At 37.7% G+C, this 20,682-nt stretch overlaps 1 protein-coding gene across 5 annotated transcripts in view; it reads right to left on the bottom strand.

Annotated features, from left to right (window-relative positions):
- VPS13A (vacuolar protein sorting 13 homolog A) overlaps positions 1-20,682 on the bottom strand; it is a 118,165-nt gene that overhangs the window by 68,716 nt on the left and 28,767 nt on the right. For all 5 annotated transcript variants that reach the window (XM_032206606.1, XM_032206607.1, XM_032206608.1 and 2 more), the window contains exons 20-29: positions 19,882-20,018; positions 18,136-18,268; positions 17,189-17,306; positions 12,906-13,041; positions 7,991-8,075; positions 5,776-5,948; positions 3,058-3,214; positions 2,611-2,690; positions 2,329-2,388; positions 2,078-2,234 (exon numbers count right to left, since the gene is read on the bottom strand). In XM_032206606.1, coding sequence (XP_032062497.1) covers positions 2,078-2,234; positions 2,329-2,388; positions 2,611-2,690; positions 3,058-3,214; positions 5,776-5,948; positions 7,991-8,075; positions 12,906-13,041; positions 17,189-17,306; positions 18,136-18,268; positions 19,882-20,018 — 1,236 coding nt within the window. The remainder of the gene's footprint in view (positions 1-2,077; positions 2,235-2,328; positions 2,389-2,610; positions 2,691-3,057; positions 3,215-5,775; positions 5,949-7,990; positions 8,076-12,905; positions 13,042-17,188; positions 17,307-18,135; positions 18,269-19,881; positions 20,019-20,682) is intronic.

Here is a 20,682-nt window from a genome sequence, read left to right as displayed (position 1 = left end):
CTGCCCACTAAACCATGTTGCTATGTCAAATATTTCTTTGTAGAGACAGCAACCTTCTCGACAATCTTATCAAATGTTGCAAATGTGATATTGGGGTTTAAGGATATAGAACTAGTACAGATGTTTAACTCAAAATGCTTGTCAGAATTCATGTCAGTGAAGGACGGCAGCCTCAGAAAGATCTCACCAGTTTACCAGGTCAGTCAGATGACAGAGCTCTTTGAAATCACTTACACAAAAGCAAGTATTAAAATACTTTAACAAGAATCATCTTGAGAATTATCCTCTACCCTACTTTTGTATATAGGGTGTGGTGGTTTTTTGATTATTTTGTATTGGGGTATTTCAATAATAATTTTTTCAATAAATACCAGAAATCTAATTGTTTTAAAATTAATAGAAAGAAACATTTGCAAAGATCTCAGAGAAGTCCTTCTCACAGCAGAAAGGAGTATTATTGACATACTGCTACTAATTTCAAAGCAGCTCCCAGACACAACAGCAAGCAAGGGAGGTGATCTATGCTTCACATTATCAACAAATCAGATGCATCAAATTCCTGGTGAGAGAATGGTAGGACTGCATGACAAGCAAGTTATTCACAAGAGACTGATGTTCCTCAAATAACGAGGATAAATTAACTGTAAGGAAATCAAAAGTCTCAATTCATACCAGAAATAAATAAATAAATAAATAAATAAATAATATATATATATATATATGTATTATAATAAATATATATATATATATATTTTATGTGGTATGTGCCTTGAATAGACGAAGAGAAATCAATCATAATTATTACTGAATAGACAGGTACCTATCTTTTGCCTTGTGCTCAGCGTGAGTGACAGAAAACACTTAGAACATGGAAGGAGATGAGATGAACCTTATTGCAGTAGCACAATTCCTTCAGACCAATATTATTGAATAATTGACTGGTCCGCATCCCTTTCAGGATGCAATATTTCTTCTGAATACCAAAGAAGGCAAGTAGCCCTAAATTTATACATACAAATCAGGTACCTACAATAGTACCAGGTACCTTTGATAAAGAGACTCACCAGATCTCTTGTAAATTGCAGGAATTTACGTGCTACCTATGTGTCCCTGAAAACATGGTAATTTATATTAATGAAATACATGTGTATTACCTGCATCTCATAGCAAAAGATTTTAAATGCTCAAACCCAGCTTCCACTAAGCAAGGACCATCTATTTATTACACTACAAACTAAATCCAAACTCACGTGCAAGTTCATAAATCTAAAGCAGCAATTCCAGCAAATTATGTCAACAAAATTGGTGCCAAACAGAATTTATTCATTCAGCAACTGAGTAGCTCACTAATAAACAAACCTGTCCTGGAGCTTATGAAATGCAGCAGTGTCTATTTTGTATTCACATCTGCAGTCAGTGCTTACATATTAATAAATTGCTAAATGAGTGGGTTACAAACCTAAACTAATAAAAATATATTTATGATAGGAAGAAAGATGGTGAACAAAGTCATCTCACTGAACAGTTAAATTCACATTATGCTTTAACTATGAAAGCACAAAGTTGTCTAGAATGCATTCAATACACTTATTAGCAAAAGTTTTGATCTTCATGCTAAATTTTCTAACCCATCAAGATCTTTATTTCTTTAATTTTTATACGGATTTTTTTTTATAAATATTGTAATGCAAAAATACTTTTCTTATTATATTGCAGAACACCATTAGGAATATAATCATTTCCAATAAGCTACCATTCAACACAGTTTATCATAACTAAGCAAATTTGAAGACATACTCAAACAGCATGCTTACTCTTTCTACCTCAGGAAATGTCAACAGCTGCAGCAACTACCTTAGCTCATTTAATTATACAGTTATTTCTCTGCTACACACTTACAGCAAAGGAGTAACACCATACCCTGGCTACTCAATAATAATCTGCTAGCTAACATTTTTATCACCATCAAAATTAGAAAAACTGTGAACTTATAAAAAAAAATAGCAAATATTTCTGTTTTCTGTCTTACTTTGATGAGGGAAGAGAGAGGAAAGATAAAAAGAATAAAGAAACTTACTTAATTTCTTAAGAACATCCTTCTTCTCCTCAATTTTTTCCTGAACTGGTTCTTCTGCAACTTTAGTTTCTTGTTTGGGTAGAAGATTGTTTAGATAGTTCATGGCATTCAGGAGAGTTTCAGTATGCAGATGAACATCAAGAGAAGAGAAGTTCACCTGAAAGAATAATCAGATTGTTAATTAATCAGATTATAAATGAATCAGTCCCCCAAATGTAGAAAAAATATGTTTAAATATATATGTATCGTACCTTTATCTTCTGTAGAACATTCTTATACAGAGTCTTCAGTTCTGGTCCATTAATATCAGCCTATTCCACCAAACATGCACATAAACAAGACAAATAGGAGATGTTTGCAAATTTCAAATTACAGCTTATGATATATAAGTTAGTCTGTTTAGGGACCAGACAGATTTTGCACATGACATTCAATATATGAAGAAATGGTTAAGTAAGGAAAAAGCATTTCTCAGTGATACTGTAGTTTGTAATTAACTTATGATTCAAAAGAAAAGTCTGCTGTTTTCCCACCTTTATATACTCCAAAGTGAGAAGATCATCTTCTACATTATCCAAAGTAGTAATTATGTAAACTGGTTTGCCATTATCATCTTAAAAAAAAAAAAAAAGTTTTTTTTAATAAAGAAAAAAATTTGATGAGGTACCTATACATCTTTTGATCACCTATAGCCTATAAACTAGACTATTAGCAGTCATTACCATTTAATTTTAAAAGCCCTTTTGCACACCTAAAATAGATGCCTCATCTAAAATCATGAGCACTGGAACAAATTTGCAAAAGCATTACTAACAGAATAAGCTCTAGAATTATCTTCCCTTTTTTACACCTTATATTTAATTCCAGAAGTGGATCTTCCTCATCTTACAAAAGAAACCCCTGCAGGCTTTTTGAAGACACATTCAAAGTGTTATTAGCTATTAATGAATCATTTTTTTGACCAGCATACAGACACTTACCCATATACTCTGGGCACAGCAGACAAACTTCATGCAGGAAAGCATTTGCAGTCATGTCAAACGTTCTTAATTTAAGTTCAGTGCCTAACCCTACAACCTCAAGCTGCAGCACAGGTGTCTCGGTATTACCAGTAAGGCGGCATAATTTTATTAAGACCTATGAAAAAAAAAAAAAAGGTAGGGAATTATTTTCTTAGCTTTTATATAGGATCGTATATTTACATATACTTTAGTGGTTAAGGCATATTGATCATTAAACTTTATACAGCAAAAGACATGGAAAAAATAAAGAGTTCAATGAGCAAAATTACTAGAATACTGTTTGATGCTGTTTTAGCAAAAATTGTATTACATGTATGTATGTTTGAGGAAAGTTACACTTATAGGAACTCATTAATTTTTAAAACGGTTCTGTAAAGCATTTAGTAATGTTCAACTCAGTCAAAACTAGATTTCCAGTGGGCATTGTTTACTTGCTTTCGTGTTCATGAACAGAGAAGAACTGGTGGGAGATGGGGTAGTAGAGAGGTGTCTTGGGCAGAGTGACCATGACATGGTAGAGTTCTCTGTTCTTGGTGAAGTCAGGAAGGGGAGTCAGTAAAACTGCTGTCTTGGAATTCTGGAGGGCAGACTTCAAATTGTTCAGAACACTGGTAGGAAGAGCCCCTTGGGAGCCAGTCCTGGAGGCCAGAGGGGTCCAGGAAGGCTGGGCGCTCCCCAGGAAGGAAGTCTTAAAGGTGCAGGAGCAGGCTGTACCTGTGCACCATAAGATGAGCTGGCAGGGAAGAAGACTGGCATGGCTAAACAGAGAAATTTTGCTGTGTGTTCAGGAAAAAAAAAGGTTTACGTCCAGCGGAAGAAGGGGCAGGCAACTCAGGGAAACTACAAGGAAGTTGCCAGCATATGCAGAGAAAAAAACAGGAAGGCCAAAGACCAGCACAAACTCAACCTGGCCACTATAGTCAAGGATAACAAAAAAATGTTTTTATAAATATACTAATAGGAAGAGGAAGGCCAAAGAGGATCTCCATTTCTTTACTGGATGCAGAGGGGAACATGACTACTGAGGATAAGGGAAAGGCTGAGGTTTTAAATGTCTCCTTTGCGTCTGTCTTTACTAGCCAGACCACTTATGCTCAGGGTACTCATCCTCCTAACCTGGCATTCTGGTACGGGGAACAGAAGAAACCCCCACAGTTCAGGTGGAAAGAAAGTCAAGTTTTCAGATGACACTAAGCTGGGGTTAAGTATCAATTTGCCGGAGGCCCTGCAGAGGCACCTGGACGGGATGGGTCGATGGGCAGAGGCCAAGGGGATGAGGTTCAATATGGCTAAGTGCCAGGTTCTGCACTTCGGTTACAACAACCCCATGCAGCGCTACAGGCTTGGGGCAGAGTGCTTGGAAAGCTGTGCAGAGGAAAAGGATCTGGAGGTGCTGATCGATGCTCACCTGAACATGAGCCAGCAGTGGGCCCAGGTGGCCAAGAAGGCCAATGGCATCCTGGCTTGCGTCAGCAATAGTGTAGTCAGCAGGACTGGGGAGGTGGTTTAGTGGGTGACATTGGTAGTAGGGTGATGGTTGGACCAGATGATCTTGAAAGTCTTTTCCAACCTTAATGACTCTGTGATTGGATTTTTTTTTTTGAGCTCTGCCATTAAGGAATTTGCAAGCTGAATATCAATCAATATAAGTTCCAGATTTTTCATTCATACACAACAAAGACGTTGTTAAATAAATATCTACCTGAGCTGTCCATTGTCATCGTCTTTCATAAACTAAGCAAAATAAATATATGCAGTCTTCCTTTCAATTTTTTAACTATAAAGGCAACAAATGGAGAGGTAGGTGATTCTTTACAGATGTATATCATTTTCTTAGAGACTGTGAACTGGTAACTTAGAGTTACCAGTAAAGAAGGATATAAAATACAACATCTTAGTCATTCTTAAGGAAAAAAATAGTAATGATTTTTCATTATTTATTTTTAGAAGTCTAGAGCATAACAAGATGCTGCAAGCTAGTTACTATGTGTTGAAGCCTTCCTGTAAATCCTACTCTAAAACAGAATCTGTAAAGTTAACTGACTTTGTGTGGTTTATTTGTAAAGCTATAGACTGAGTCACAGCAATAACACTGTCATCGCCACTATCTGTTAACAGACCAACTGATGTAGTCAGATAGCACTTAGGTAAAATACTCTTTTTCAAGTCTGAAGCAGCAAGAATAACCATTAAATGCCTCACAGTGAACTTGTTATGGTTGAGTTCAACAGAATTTAAGAAAAAACAGAGGGTAAAAATAGGGCGATTGCATGACATGAAACATTAATGAAGTTTTCCCAGTGGTCACAGAAGTGTTTGGAAAAGACACGTCAAAGGCTACATCTTAAGCAAAATAAATAAATTAATAAATAAAAGTGAAGCACAGAGAATAAAACTGCTTCTGAGCTCCACCAGTGATGGTTAGGTAAAGGAAACTCAATGATAAAATGAACTGGGAAAGTAGACATAACAAGGTGTTTCAGTGCAGATGAAGATGCAGAAGCACAACTGTGACTTGAAAACAAAAACAACCTCTTGAACGCTCCAGAACAGTTTGAGTAAGAAACGGGAAATCAATAATTCTACAAGCATGAATTTGTGAACACAATGAACAGGAAAGAGTCATAGATAGATCAGGTGTGCTTTGGAGAGACAAAAAAAAATGTGTAACCTTACCTCAGCTACTTCAAACCTCAGCTGAAATTCAGTCATATTTTTCAAAGATTCTTGTTTACGTAGTTTTTTTCGCTTTATACTGCTAGCTCGTGTGAGGGAACCAGATGGGGCTTCAAAAAATGGCATGTCTTCCACAGGACTGCTTAGAGCATCATAAAATTCTTCTTCTGATTCTAAAGATTAATTCACAACAATGTTACATACACATTTTAGACAACCAGTATTTTGCAGTAATATGACCTAGAATTTTTATGTACATGTAAATTAGAGATGTACATGTAAATTTAGAGATGTAGACAACTTTGGGAAGATCACCTAGCTAAATCTGTTTCTACACTTGCCTCAGTTCCTGCCTCCACAACACCTACAGCTGCACTATCACATCATCAACTCTCATTAACTCCTTTGCCAGCATTCTCTCACTACCGGCTATGCAAAAATGAGCGCAGTGTCTCATTAAGCTATTAGTGCAGACTAAAGGCAAGACATCTCTTCTGCTGAACCAACTGCTGCTGACTTCATCAGGTTTGTGAGAAAAAGCAAAGCTTTATTCCACATGACGTTATTAGACAAGTATTACAATGACCAATAGATAGAACATAATAATAGCTTTTTCCTTTCACCAAGAAACCAGCAGCTGAGCAGTTAAAGGAACAACTATCTTTCTTCGGACAAAACCGAACAGATGACATGAGGAGGTATATTCTATGGTTTAAAAGCACCCTGCAATCTGGAGGGAAGGTAGGCATGCATATGAGTCAATAAAAACGTTTGCACAGCTGCCGTGTATAATATAATTTAAAAACAAACCTGATTCAATCGAAATCTAGTAATCACTTTCTCAAATTAACTGCTACATGCTTTCATTCTCACCTCACCCTAATTTTAAGAAGGGAAAGATATTTTACCTTTGGGCATCTAAAAGAACTCATAAAAATAGATGAAGATGCACAGATACATATCTGTATACACACTGTACACACACTGAATTAGAAGTGATTACATCAATGCAAAAATAACTAGCTTTCCTTATAATTTTGCTAGTGTCACATCATCAACTTGGGAGAGCAGAGAAAGTATTCTTCGCTGTTTCCCCAACTGAATGTTTTGGCAAAGCTAGAGCAACTGATGTTGAAACAACGCTGATATATTGTATTATTCTTCAACTATAACTATTAGACGGAATGTTACAATCAAGCTAAACTGCTTGAACAGAAAGTTGGTATTAAACATGATCAGTTCCTCTGCAGTGTATCTTCTGCTTGATCCTGTGAAAATGCTGTGTGTTTATAACATAGTAGTTTCTAACAGTCAGTTAGTATTTTTTAGTTCTACTATAACCAACAAAGATAAAAACTTTCAAATAAAATAATTAAAATCATCATGAGAGGACTAAATACATACTGAAGTAAAAAATGACACACGTTACTACAGACGTTCTGAATCAACACCCTGAATATCCAACTTAAGACTTTTAACTTTACATTTAATTACTTAGTGGATCTTTGCTTTTCTCTCAATTTATTTTTGGTTTTCAAAATCCACCAGGAATGCTCACCAGAATGTCCAAGGTTTGATTCAAAAAAACTAAAATTCAGAGCACTGCTGCATACTTCATCAGGTTAACAGGTTATTGAAAAAGCTAATTTTATTCTCTATGTCTTACACAAGTTCTTTACAGAATTCATTTCACAATGAGCACAGACTCAGAATTCTTCACACTTGATGAAAATGACTTAAAACCTAAAGCTTTGTGAAATATGAAGAACTTCAAATTCTCCTAAAAATACACTCAGTAGGGAACAATGGCAGATTAAAGACCCATATAAATAGAGGCCATCACAAGTCTCACCATTTTCCAAGACAGTATGATTTATAAAGAGCATTTGACATGTCTTTTCTGATAGATACCTATTGTAACGCATCCAAAAGACAAAAAATAAACATCCTACCCTGTGAAAGAAATGTTCTACTTCAAGAAAAGTAACAGAAAGAACAAGCACTGAAAATTGTGCTGCTTTGAGAAAACGCATCAATGTTTTGTACAGAGTGAATACGAAACTACACAGAATATATTGCTTTTTAACCTCAAGAATTTGAAACAAAGCCTCAGAATGGTCACTTACTCCAGGAGAAACAAATGAACCCAATGTACTTAAAAAAAAAAATCACTTGAACTGTTCAATAAATCAGACTTTAAAATAGATTGTATTACCTGACTCCGCAAATGAATGAAGATCTAAAACAGGAAGCACACCTTGTGATAAATGTGGCACTGAGAGTACAGGCGATATCGCAGCCTGAAATAGAAGACACCATATAAATTTTTGCTTGAATTCTTTGTTCGTGCTATATCACGCACAAATACTACGGCATAGAAGCTTTAGAACTTAAGGAAATCAGTGTTATTTTAAGCACAAAACATTCTAAATGAACGTGTTATTAATAAGTAAAAGTATGGGAAGAAAAGAGGCTTAAATAGAACAGAAACAGCAGGAATATATAACATAGAACAGAAAATATAAATAGAACAGAAACAGCAGGAATATACACAGCTGAATAGCTGCAGAGATAATCCATCTGGAAACAGAGTGAAGGGATTCAAATACCCAACTTCACAGATCAAAATATGGACACAGACTGGACATCACACAAAACATCAGGAAAGACAAAACCTAGTCCCCTCTAAGGATTACAGAATGGCAGCTTCAGAGAACAGTAAAGGACTAGCTTTCTTTATAAAATTACACAATACCAGAGGCTGTAGAGGAAGAAAGAAAAAGAACAGAAAAAGAACGGGGAAAAAAATAATAAAAAGGAATAGAGAGAATATGATAGTAGACAGAATTGTGTCCAAATTTCATCACGCATGACAAAATTGTGTCCAAGATCGTACACACTGTTTTCAAATTTCTTCATGACAAATCTGGTAGCTTTCTACAACACAGTTACAGCTTTGGTGGATGGAGGTAGAGCAACTGACATCATCTACCTGGACTTATGCAAAGCATTTGCACTGTCCCCCATGACACTCTTGTCTCTAAATTGGAGGCAAATGGATTTGATGGATGGACCTCTCAGCGGGTAAGGAATTAGCTGGATGGTTGGATTCAAAGACTTGTGGTCAACAGCTCAACATCAAATTGGAAGATCAGTAACACGTGGTGTATCCTGGAGGTCTGTATTGGGACTGGCGCTGTTTAACATCTTTGTTGGAGACATGGATAATGGAATCCAGTGCAGCCTCAGCAAGTTTGCCAATGATACCAAGCTCTGTGGTGCAGTCAACAAGCTGGAGGGAAGGGATGCCATCCAGAGGGACCTAGACAGGCTGGATAGGTGGTGTTGAACTCATGAGGTTCAACACAGCCAAGTGCAAAGTCCTTTGCTGGACATTTTTTTGGGCTGGGGCAATCCTAAACACAAATACAGGCTGGGTGGAGAATGAATTGAGAGCAGCCCTAATGAGGACTGGTGGGTGGTGGTTGATGAGAAGCTCAGCATGAGCTGGCAATGCACACATGAATCACAAAAAGCCATCTGTGTTCTGGGCAGCATCAAAGGAAGTATGGCCAGCAGGGAGATGAAGATGATTTTCCCCTTCTCTGCTCTCTCATGAGACCTCACCTGAGTCCTATGTTCAGTTCTGGTGCCCCCAGCACAAGAAGGACGTGGACATATTAGAACAAGTCCAGAGGAGGGCCATAGAGATGGTCAAGGGGCTGGAGCACTTACTCTATGAAGACAGCCTGAGGGAGTTGGGGTTGTTCAGCCTGGAGAAGAGTAAAGGCTCCAGGGAGACCTTATAGCATCCTTCCAATACCTAAAGAAAGCCTATGGGAAAGCTGAGGAAGGGCTCTTTTGTCAGGGAGTGGAATGATCAGACAAGGGGGAATGGCTTTCAACTAAAAAAGGGTAGATTTAGATTAAACATTACAAAAAAGTTCTTCATTCTGAGGGTGGTGAGACACAGGAATAGGTTGTCCAGGGAAGCGGTGGACACCCCATCCCTGAAGTGTTTAAGGCCAGGTTCAAGGGGACTTTGGGGCACCTGATCTAGTAGAAGGGGATCATTATTCTATGATGTATCTGGGGAAACAGAGTGTGTAATATTAAGATGCAGTTGCCTACAACCTAGAGCACTAACTGAAAATGCGTGAATTGTCACTGTCACTACATGTAGAAAGGGAAACAAGAATCTTCACTCCAGGTTGCACTATATTTGGCAGAGATAGGTTCTGTTAGTGTAGTCCCCCAGCGCTCAGTACTAGGTCCAGTCCTCTTCAAAATCTTTATTGATGATCTGGATGAGGGGTTCAAGTGCACCCTCAGTAAATTTGCAGATGACACCAAGTTAGGTGCGTGTGTCGATCTGCTCGAGGGTAGGAAAGCTCTGCAGGAGGATCTGGATAGGCTGCACCGATGGGCTGAGGTCAACTGCATGAAGTTTAACAAGGCCAAGTGCTGGGTCCTGCACCTGGGGTGCAACAACCCCAAGCAGCATTACAGGCTGAGAGATGAGTGGTTGGAGAGCTGCCAGGCAGAGAAGGACCTGGGAGTGATGGTGGATAGTCAGCTGAATATGAGCCAGCAGTGTGCTCAGGTGGCCAAGAAGGCCAACGGCATCCTGGCTTGTATCAGAAACAGTGTGGGCAGCAGGGCTAGGGAGGTGATCGTCCCCCTGTACTCAGCTCTGGTGAGGCTGCACCTCGAGTACTGTGTTCAGTTTTGGGCCCCTCGCTACAAGAAGGACATGGAGGTGCTTGAGCGGGTGTAGAGAAGGGCGACGAAGCTGGTGAGGGGCCTGGAGAACAAGTCCTACGAGGAGCGGCTGAGGGAGCTGGGCTTGTTCAGCCTGGAGAAGAGAAGGCTCTGGGGAGACCTTATCCCTCGCTACAGGTACCTTAAAAGAGGCTGTAGTGAGGTGGGGGTTGGTCTGTTCTCCCACATGCCTGGTGACAGGATGAGTGCGAATGGGTTAGAGTCGTGCCAGGGGAGGTTTAGATTGGATATTAGGAAGAACTTCTTTACCAAAAGGGTTGCTGGGAATTGGAATGGGCTGCCCAGGGACGTAGTGGAGTCACCATCCCTGGAGGTCTTTACAAGACATTTAGATGTAGAGCTTAGGGATATGGTTTAGTGGAGGACTAGTTAGTGTTAGGTCAGAGGTTGAACTAGGTGATCTTGGAGGTCTCTTCCAACCTAGGTGATTCTGTGATTCTGTAATTAAATGTTTTTTCCAGCAAAGACAAATTTCACATCAAGCCTCAGAAAGCAAAATCACTCGTTTCATTTTGTAAAGAATGCTCCTCTGCATGTTCCACGTGTGCTTAGCATACATGGACCTTGCACTGAGTCCCAAAATAAAGTAGAGAGGTGGTTATTGTCTGTACACCCATTTTTCTTGAATACTTTTGGCTCTGGACTGTGCAAATGACAACGGCTCTTTTTTTTTTTTTTTCCAGTTACTGCTACATTTAAAACCTTATCTTATTTAGTAGCTCTTGTTCCCTTCAGAAAACTAAGAATTGTACCAACAACAAAACACTCATCTTTGAATGAACGTTGTTTCCAGCAGTCTACCAAGATTCCCTATTTCATCTCACTCTTCACTTTTTAATCATCTCCCACTCTCCAGCCTACATAAGTTGACCTTACTCAATATAACCATGTCTGAGTGATAGATATACTAAGTGTTGCAATTATGAAAGTGTCTCAATGTCTCATCCGCAAGACTTTCACATTCTAAGGCTACTTCAGAAGTGCAGAAACCTAGAAGGATCTGTTCAGAAGCATCTTCTTGTTTTCACAGTCCACAAACAACTCCTCCACTAATTCAAAATGTAAACTGCAAGTTTCACATTCAGAGTGCCGAATAAAGGTTTCTCATTCCTTTCTTTTCAGAAGTGATGGCAACAAAGCTCAGAAGAATTTCAGCTACAGGGATGAAGGCATGACAATACCTCAGCCACAATAAACCATCAAATCTGCACAAGTTAACTGAATTAATACCAGCAATTCAGAGTCTGTCAAGCCCTGCAACAAATGGAGACTTAATCAGACAAGTTTAACCACAGGTTTTAATATGGATGCTGCATATAATCAGTCACATTCACATTGACTTTCCTAACCTGAACTTGTATGTAACAAGTAATGTACAGGGAATACTAAGCACAAAGTTAAAGGTTTTTAAATGTAGCAGAGAAATTTTCTGATTAAATTCAAGTATATCTAGTCATTCAAGTATATGACAGCCATTCCATATGTGCACATTTTACTTATGTGAAATTAAAATCCCAACTTTTACCCTTGAAGAATGTTTTTCTATGACTACTTGCACAAAACAGCAGAGAATACTATTAGTACATGAAAAGTAAAAGAGCAGGTCAGAACTAGCTAGAATTTTCATGTTACTACTTAAAAGATGGAACTACATGTTAAATTTCACTCAACATATACTTTCAAAAGGTGTGTGTCTAGTCATGTGCATGTACTATTATTGAATATTATGCTAATAACACACAGAAAGCAACACCAAAAGCTGCATTGATATCCACAAGGAAAACAGCAGAATAATTTTTCTAACAAATAAAGATGGAAAGATAATTTTTAAGTAAATCTCAAAACAAACACACATACACAAAGTTGACCATTATTCTTTTAGAACCAGGTACACAAAGGAATAAATAATGGATAATTAGCAGTATTCACAAATGAGAGAAACATGGATAGCCCAATTTTGTCTTTGACATGGAGATTTTGCTTGTGTTACAGTGAAAAGACTGCTTTAAAAACATATATATAAAACATGGCCAGATTGTACAGATTAGAGCGATGTTAAAAATAAGCAATTAGGAGTTCACTTTCTAATTTTCTTAAAAACAGGTGATTATCAGAAGTTAAAACATACTTTTCAGGAATACTAACAAGAAAGTACCAATCCTTTAAGAAAGCATAAAACATTGACAAGCAAAATTTCTATAGCTTTACAGAATTAGCTACAAGTTTTGAGAGGTTCTAAGTAAATGCTTGTTCTCCACTTTCCTCTGCTCATTTAATAACTGCAGTGTTAACAGCAAGGAATTTATTTTTGTGATTAGTATTGATGAAATAATTTTTAAAAACCTTACCTCAGTTACTTTTGGAGGAGAAGTGGTAGAAGCACTTTCTGGCTTAGGAATGCTATCAATTAGCTCCAAGATACTTTTCAGCTTTTGGTCTGATATTTGGACCGAAAGTAAAGGCAGCTGTCCATACAGTTTGAACCTGTTACATAAATAGTCGATGTTATCTTATAACTATTTCATTCAGACATCACATTCATTTTCTTCTGAAAAATACACTACTTTTCCTGGTCAGAAGGAAGGTCATCTAACCATTATATTTAATACAGACACATAACTTCTGTTGCACACAGAGGAGATCATTAACTAACAAATATCTAGATATTAATTTATATTTCCATATGGTACAATGTCTTCCGAATGAAGGTTGCAAATAACTCCTGATTTGCTTACATAAAGTATATTATCCTTACAATCAGAAACTGTTCATATTTTTCATTTAATTACTTGCGGTAAATCACACAGCTAAGCCCTCACACAGTATTTTACAAAAAAAAAAACAAAAAACTTTTTGCATAAGAATGTTTGCAACCTAAAATTTCAAGCAAAGTACACAAATATACATAACTTTAAGAAAGTTATTTAACCTGGCTCTAATATTAGTTTACATAGCAAACATGGAAATAAATGTCATAGATGTAAAAGACACAGGGGAATAAAATAACCCTTTAAAAAAGTCATCAATAAAATGTATTTTAACCCTGTTTGAACAGACTTTTGCCAATATGAAGTAGAACTGAATATAGTCACTGACTTTTTAAAGACATAAAATGTATCCCAGTTCCTCAGAGAAATGAGCAGCATAATAAACTGTCTCCAAGCACAAAAAACTGCCTCCAAGAACATTATGATGTATTTATTCCAACAGCTAGTTAGAACATATAAAGAATTCTTCCAACAGTGGGCAGCAGCAGATGCTTAACACAGAAAATCTAAGAAACAGGACCTGCTGTTTCCTCTCAGCTTTGTTGTGCTTAACTCTAGGCCCAGGGAGGGCAGGGTAGGGGGTTGTGGGACAGGGAGGGGTAGAAGAAGGGGAACAACCAGACAAACACGTAGCTGTACAATAAAGATGGATTTCTTTTTTTTTTTTTTCCCCCATAGATTTATATAGAGAGAGAGAAAGTGAGAGAGATAAAGTCTTCACTCTCATCTTTACTAGCTTTAAGCAAGACTACAGCAACTAGGATATAGATTTCGTACTGTAATCAACTGCACCTATCCTTTACTCTATGCCCTATACTCTATAGGGTACCTATATATATATATAGGAGTATACCCTATACTCCTATACTCTATTGCACTTCTCTTTGTGTTGCATGCCATGAGAAGCAGTAATATTATACAGCAATAGGTGCTTTCCTTAGGGACAGACACTCCTTAACCCAGGTTATACTAGCATAACCCAATTACAAACCTACGTTAAAACAACAGTGTGTTACATGACTGTAGAAATGAAATCTCACTTTCTCTCCCTGGGCTTCCTGACATATAACTCTCAGGAATCTGTCTTTTTAGTTCTCTTATCTAACCTCTTCCACCAAATAGAAAAGGTAAGGAAGAAAAGAGTATGATGTTTTACCATGTCAGACATCGAAATTCCGAAGCTAGCTTCCCAGCTTTCCGGAAGGTGGCACCATTGTACCACAAAATCAATGCTGTGTATTCACAACACACAGCACCAGTGGTATGCATTATTTTACTTCTGAGTAAACAAATCCTAGATTCATAGCACAGAATACAATCATTTAGGTTGTAAAAGCCCTCTACGATCATATAGCCCAACCTTTAACCCAGCACTGCCATTAAACCATATCACTAAGCTCTACAACTAGACATATATTCTGTGATTCTGTGTTTTGAAGACCCCCAGGGATAGTGACTCGACTACTTCCCTGGGCAGCCTGTTCCAATACTTCACAACCCCTACAGTCAAATTTTTTTTCCTAAAATCCAACCATGGTGCAACTTAAGGCCAGTTCCACTCTTGTCTTACCACTCGGCGCTTGGGAGAATAGACCAATCCCCACCTCGCTATAGCCTCCTTTAAGGTAACTGTAGAGCATGGTAAGGTCTCACAAAGCCTTTTTTCTAGGCTAAACAACCCCAACTCCCTCAGCTGCTCCTCCTAAGACTTCTTTCTTGACCCCTCACCAGCTTTGTTGCCCTTCTTTGGGCACACTCCAGCACCTCAATGTCCTTCTTGTAGCAAGGGGCCCTAAATCAAACACAGTATTTGAGGTGCAGACTCACCAGAGCCAAGTACAGAGTGACAATCGCTTCCCTGGTCCTGCTGGCCACAGTATTTCTTATACAAGCCAGGATGTTGTTGGCCTTCTTGTCCTCCTCCTGAGAACACCGCTGGCTCATGTTCAGCTGGCTGTTGACCAATAACCCCAGGTCCCTTTCCACCAGGCAGCTTTCCAGCCACTCTTCCCCCAGCCTGCAGGGTTGCATGGGGTTGTTGTGCCTCAAGTGCAGAAGCCAGCACTCAGCCTTACTGAAGCCTATCCAGATCCCTCTGCAGAACCATCCTACCCTTGAGCAGATCAACACTTGTGCCCAACTTAGTGTTGTTCGCAAACTTACTGAGGGTGCACTTAATCCCCTCATCCAGATCACTGATAAAGATAATGAAGAGAACTGGCCCCAGTAATGAACCCTGAGGGACTCCACTAGTGAGCAGACCAGACTGCAGCTGGATTTAACTCCATTCACCATGATTCTTTGGGTCCAGACACCCAGCCAGCTTTTAACCCAATGAAGTGTACACCCATCCAAGCCACGAGCAGTCAGTTTCTCCATGAGAATGCTGTGGGAAACCGTGTCAAAAGCCTTACTGAAGTCTAAGTAGACCACATCCACAGCTGTTCCCTCATCCACTGAGCACATCACTTTATCGTAGAAGGAGATCAGATTTGTCAAGCAGGATCTGCCTTTCATAAACCCAGGCTGACTGGGCCTGATCACCTGGTTGCCCTGTAGATGCAGCATGATGGCACTCAAGATGATCTGCTCCATGATCTTCCCTGGCACCAAGGTTAGACTAACAGGCCTGGAGTTTCCCAGACACTCCTTCCAGACCTTCTTGCAGATGGGCATCATGTTTGCTAGCTGACAGTTGACTGGGACTTCCCCTGATAGCCAGGACTGCTCATAAATGATGGAAAGTGTCTTAGTGAGCACTTTTGACAACTCTCTCAGTACCTTTGGGTGTATCCCATCCACCCCCAAAGACCTGCATATGTTTAAGTAGTTCAGCAGGTGGCTAACCATTTCCTCACCAGTTATGAGGGCTTCACTCTGCTCCCCATCCATATCTACCAGCTCAGACAACAGGTTACCTGGAGAACAACTGGTCTTCATGATCTTCACATTCTTTGCAATCCTTTCATTTCATAAATTGTCCCCTGATTGTGCTAAACATTTTTCTGCCAGGGCCTATGCCAATCTTTATGCCTGTAAGTGCATCGCTAAAATCTGAATTTCTAATAGTTTTAAGAATGAAGTGTAAGCTAGTTTGTTGTATCATGATTGTCCTAAAAACTGTATTAGGTTGTAATGCATTAATGGTACTTCAAAAACAATGGAATTTTTAGCAAGTAGTGTCCTTGTCAGACATTAGTGAGGATACTTTTTCCAAAATATGTGTAGAATTATCTCTGCTTTGTTGCCCTTCTTTGGGCACACTCCAGCACCTCAATGTCCTTCTTGTAGCAAGAGGCCCTAAATCAAACAGTATTTGAGGTGCAGACTCACCAGAGCCAAGTACATCTCTGCCCTTTTGTCTCAGTGGTCTTGGACATCAGATTTGCTTCAACAGTAGTAACATGAAAATGCCTTCTGAGTACAACTTCCATAAGCAATAATTCTTCTGCTAAATAAACCTAAGTGTACACTCTACACATTAAGAGCACTTTCCTTGACAAGGCTGGTTAGATAAACAACACAGACAAACAACCTAAACAAAAGTAAGGGAGTAAGACAGCAAATCGCTTTTCAAAATATTTTGTGATATTTGTAAGAGAGGCATTGTAAATTAACATTTTCTGTCCCTCCGTATTTTCAATGAGGACTAAAATGTGTATCGGAAAGACCTAATCTGGACTATGATTAGTATATTTAACAAAATATTTAGGACCAAATGTGAGTCTTAGAAGCGAGATACATGTGGCTGATGTAAAATAGCATAAGAATTATAAATAGATACTTGATTATCTTCTCTTCTCTCCCTTAAAAAAAAACAAACATAATTTACTGTAAAATTCAAAAACGGAAACTAGACTTACTTGGGCATTCTTGCATCTGTGACAACCATAGCTCTGCTAAATTCAACTTTCACATCCAAAGGCTGCAAGATATGTTGAGATGAGTATTTCAGCTTACGAGCCTCTTGCCAGTTTTCACCTAGAGGAGCAAAAAAATCCCTAAGCTTTGAAACTGAATGATACTTCTTTTCATTACACATACTACGGAATTAAGGCACCTGATATTACTTAATATACATTTTTTAAAAATTCAGGTGACAGAGCCTCTTTAATAGCTCTTCAATACATACATATTGTACAGGATTAGGACTTCAGACATACTGCAGTACTTAATACTGTTCACTGTTTCACTGTTCACATCTAAACATCTACCCAAACAATGATGCAGATTTCAAGGACCTAATTCTTAACATGCATTGTACTAGGAGTTCAGGCTTTGGATTCTCCTCCAGAACCATAAGAATTAGATGTCCTAGACTTCTTTGATTCTGACTTTTTCTGTATTGTTAGTTCACAAACTACTACTAGAAGTTTCCCTCAATAAGGGATTCTGATCCTTTCTTTACCTTCACAAAATAATCATACCTAAAACTACTCATGGATTCTGCTTTTCATTTGGAGGGAAGTCAGAAAAAGGAACCGAATGAAAATACATCATAAATTAATTACACTGTTGGAATAAGAGCAAAAGTACATATTTATTATGCTCTAAATCAAATGAGACATTTTGGAGTCTTCACAAATAGGGACTTTGGTTCATTTATTTAGCAAAATGTAAGGTTGGAGTCTAAGACCTAAATGTATTTTTTGGAAGTTCTTAATATGTTCACATGATAGAGTTTGAAATCTGAGTTTAGAGAAACATGTCCCAAAGATTCTCCACTGTTTCAGTTAAAAATATGAAGGTACATCAACTACTGAAATATTTTTAATCTGTTAAAGACAGATTTACTTTTATGACTACTCACCATGTTTGCTGTAGAGTAACTGTATACTGCTGAGCTGGATATCAAAACTATCATAAGCTCTTGACATTATATCTTCAATAGTGCTTTGTCCTACTTTAAGTTCCGATAAATCAGAACGACTTTTGCTTTTCATCTTAAAACACAGTCACAAAAAAGCAGTAATTAATTTCAAAATAGTCAAAGTAGTAATTCTACGAATACTTGATCCTGCTACGACAAAAGATTAAATTTAAATCTTCATTATAATGGCACAGTCTTAGAAACATCACAGCAAAGGAGATATCTAATACAAGCAGCTATATCAGAACAAAAAATGGGAAGTACTAAACATCATTTCTTCAAGGAAAGAAAGAAATTGACATCTATCAAGTTTCATACATTTCGTACAGAAGGAATTTATTTTAATTTCCTTTAATAAGTGACTCATAATCTGGAGTATGAAGTCTCAAACTCTTTATTATCAGTAACATCATACTGTTCACTTTTCTATATATAAAAATACAGCATTAATCACCACAGTACCACAATCTATTTTACAATGTAGCTATTTATTAAATTTAGGTGTGGCATTACCCTGCAACTTATTAGACAAACTCTGAGTAAAACAGAAAAGGTGCTTCGGACCATTCATTATAAATGTTCAGTGTCTTAGCTTTAATATCAGTCACATCTTTGATTCAGCTTTGGGTTGCCCATACTTCTTTGGTATCTTACATCTGTATGTGCCCTCCAATGAAATGTGTCTGTCATCATCCTTAAAATGTCTAACAATTTTTGCACTTACATTCATTTTTGTCAGAGCCAGACAGCAGTCAGTGTAAGGTTAGCAACAATGAAAACAGTTTCAATATTGGTTTTTAAGACACTTCTCTTTTGAGTGCTACTGAATTATGACTACTTTCACATTAAAAATAATTAAGAGATTGAACATTCAGAATTATCAAATTAACATTGCCTGGGCAGCCTTAATTAAGTAAGTCTAGGTACATATATGCACTGAGATATGATGTTATGTACTACAACGCCGCACGGGACTTGACTTCATACAGTGCGTAACTGAGGGAAGGAGACTATTAGTTTTGCATTAAACAAATTCAGTGAATATTCTACATCTTTCTTAAGCATATAGTACTCAAAGTGAATACAGGATTACTCATCATATCCTGACAGGCATCCGATTAACTTTCTCTTTTGGTGTTGCCTGCTTACTTCATCTTACATTCTAATTCCTTTCAAAAGACAGGAAACCAACCTCAGAGTCATGTTCCCTACACAAATTATTCAGCCTTTTTTTTTTTTTAATTTATAATCTAAGATTAAAAAAAAAAAAAAAAGAAAAGATAGACTTTTTCTACATAACAGTTTGAAAGCATCACCAGTGGTTTAATTCGGGAGAAGAGTATTCTGACAGAGTCCCAGAATGACTCTGAAGGTTGGAAGCCTGACTCCTGAAGGCCATCTGGTCCAGCCCTTGGGCTCAAGTAGGGCCACCTAAGGCAGGTGGCTCAGCAATTTTCTAGCAACAATTTTGGATCGAAAGATTCTATTCAGAAAACTTCAATATTTTTTGTCTTGCATGGAAAGCAGCTTAAAATCAATACCTTAGATATAGAATACCTATTCCTGAAACAGGAATATTTATACAAAAATTTATTTAACCAGTACAATACATACAAATTCAATAAAGTGCAAGACACATAAAAGCCAAACCTTTTTGCTAAGTTACTTCATCAGGTAAATACATACCTTAAGACTACCAAGATCCAAAAGGAGCAGATTTGATGTACTGTCATAGAATCCCTTTTGTGGAACAATTATGTATGAAGCCATGAGGTTAATTTTGAGGTCAAGAACTTTCTGAGTTTCGATAACATACAACAAACCTGAAAAAGAGGTTAGTAAATATAAATAAATTATATTTATTAATTAATATTAAATAAATTAATTAATCCACACAAAAAACATGGAATTAAAAGAAGCTATAAGAGAAATTCTGCCTAACTAATGGAGCTGTGAATACTAGTTCTTTTTCAGCAAGACCCATAGCATCTGGAGTTGAAACTATTGAACATGAAGAACAGATCCACACTTCTGTAAGCAGAGAGTACATACCTATCTGTATTCTCTGCACAGTTACTCATCCCCTTCAACAAAACTCTTTCTGCATGAATAGTTTTCAAGCATGAAAGTTTTCTACAAGAAGGAAGTTACTCCTTCATCTCCCATACTGCCACTGCCATCTAATTATCATGTTTAATTATAGGTACAGATGCTCTCTAAATTTCTTCTGAGCCAAAAATTACAGGATATCTTTAATAGACAAAACCAAAACACAAAAAAGACAAACACCAAACACAGGACATGGTGACAGCGAACAATGCTAATGCAGAAGTAGAAACAGTAATACAACATACACACATGCAGTTCTAAAAAAAACTTCATACTGAGCAGAGGTGAAGTAACCGGAAAGTGTAATGCAACTTGACAATTGCAGAGATAACCCATTGTGCTCTGTAGATTCAGAAATTAACTTGCTCCAGCAGGTCT

Source organism: Aythya fuligula, chromosome Z, assembly GCF_009819795.1.
Source record: "Aythya fuligula isolate bAytFul2 chromosome Z, bAytFul2.pri, whole genome shotgun sequence".
In the NCBI taxonomy this organism is placed as follows: domain Eukaryota; kingdom Metazoa; phylum Chordata; class Aves; order Anseriformes; family Anatidae; genus Aythya; species Aythya fuligula.
Note: the sequence above shows the minus strand (reverse complement) of the source record. Positions and strands in the feature narration are given on the sequence as shown.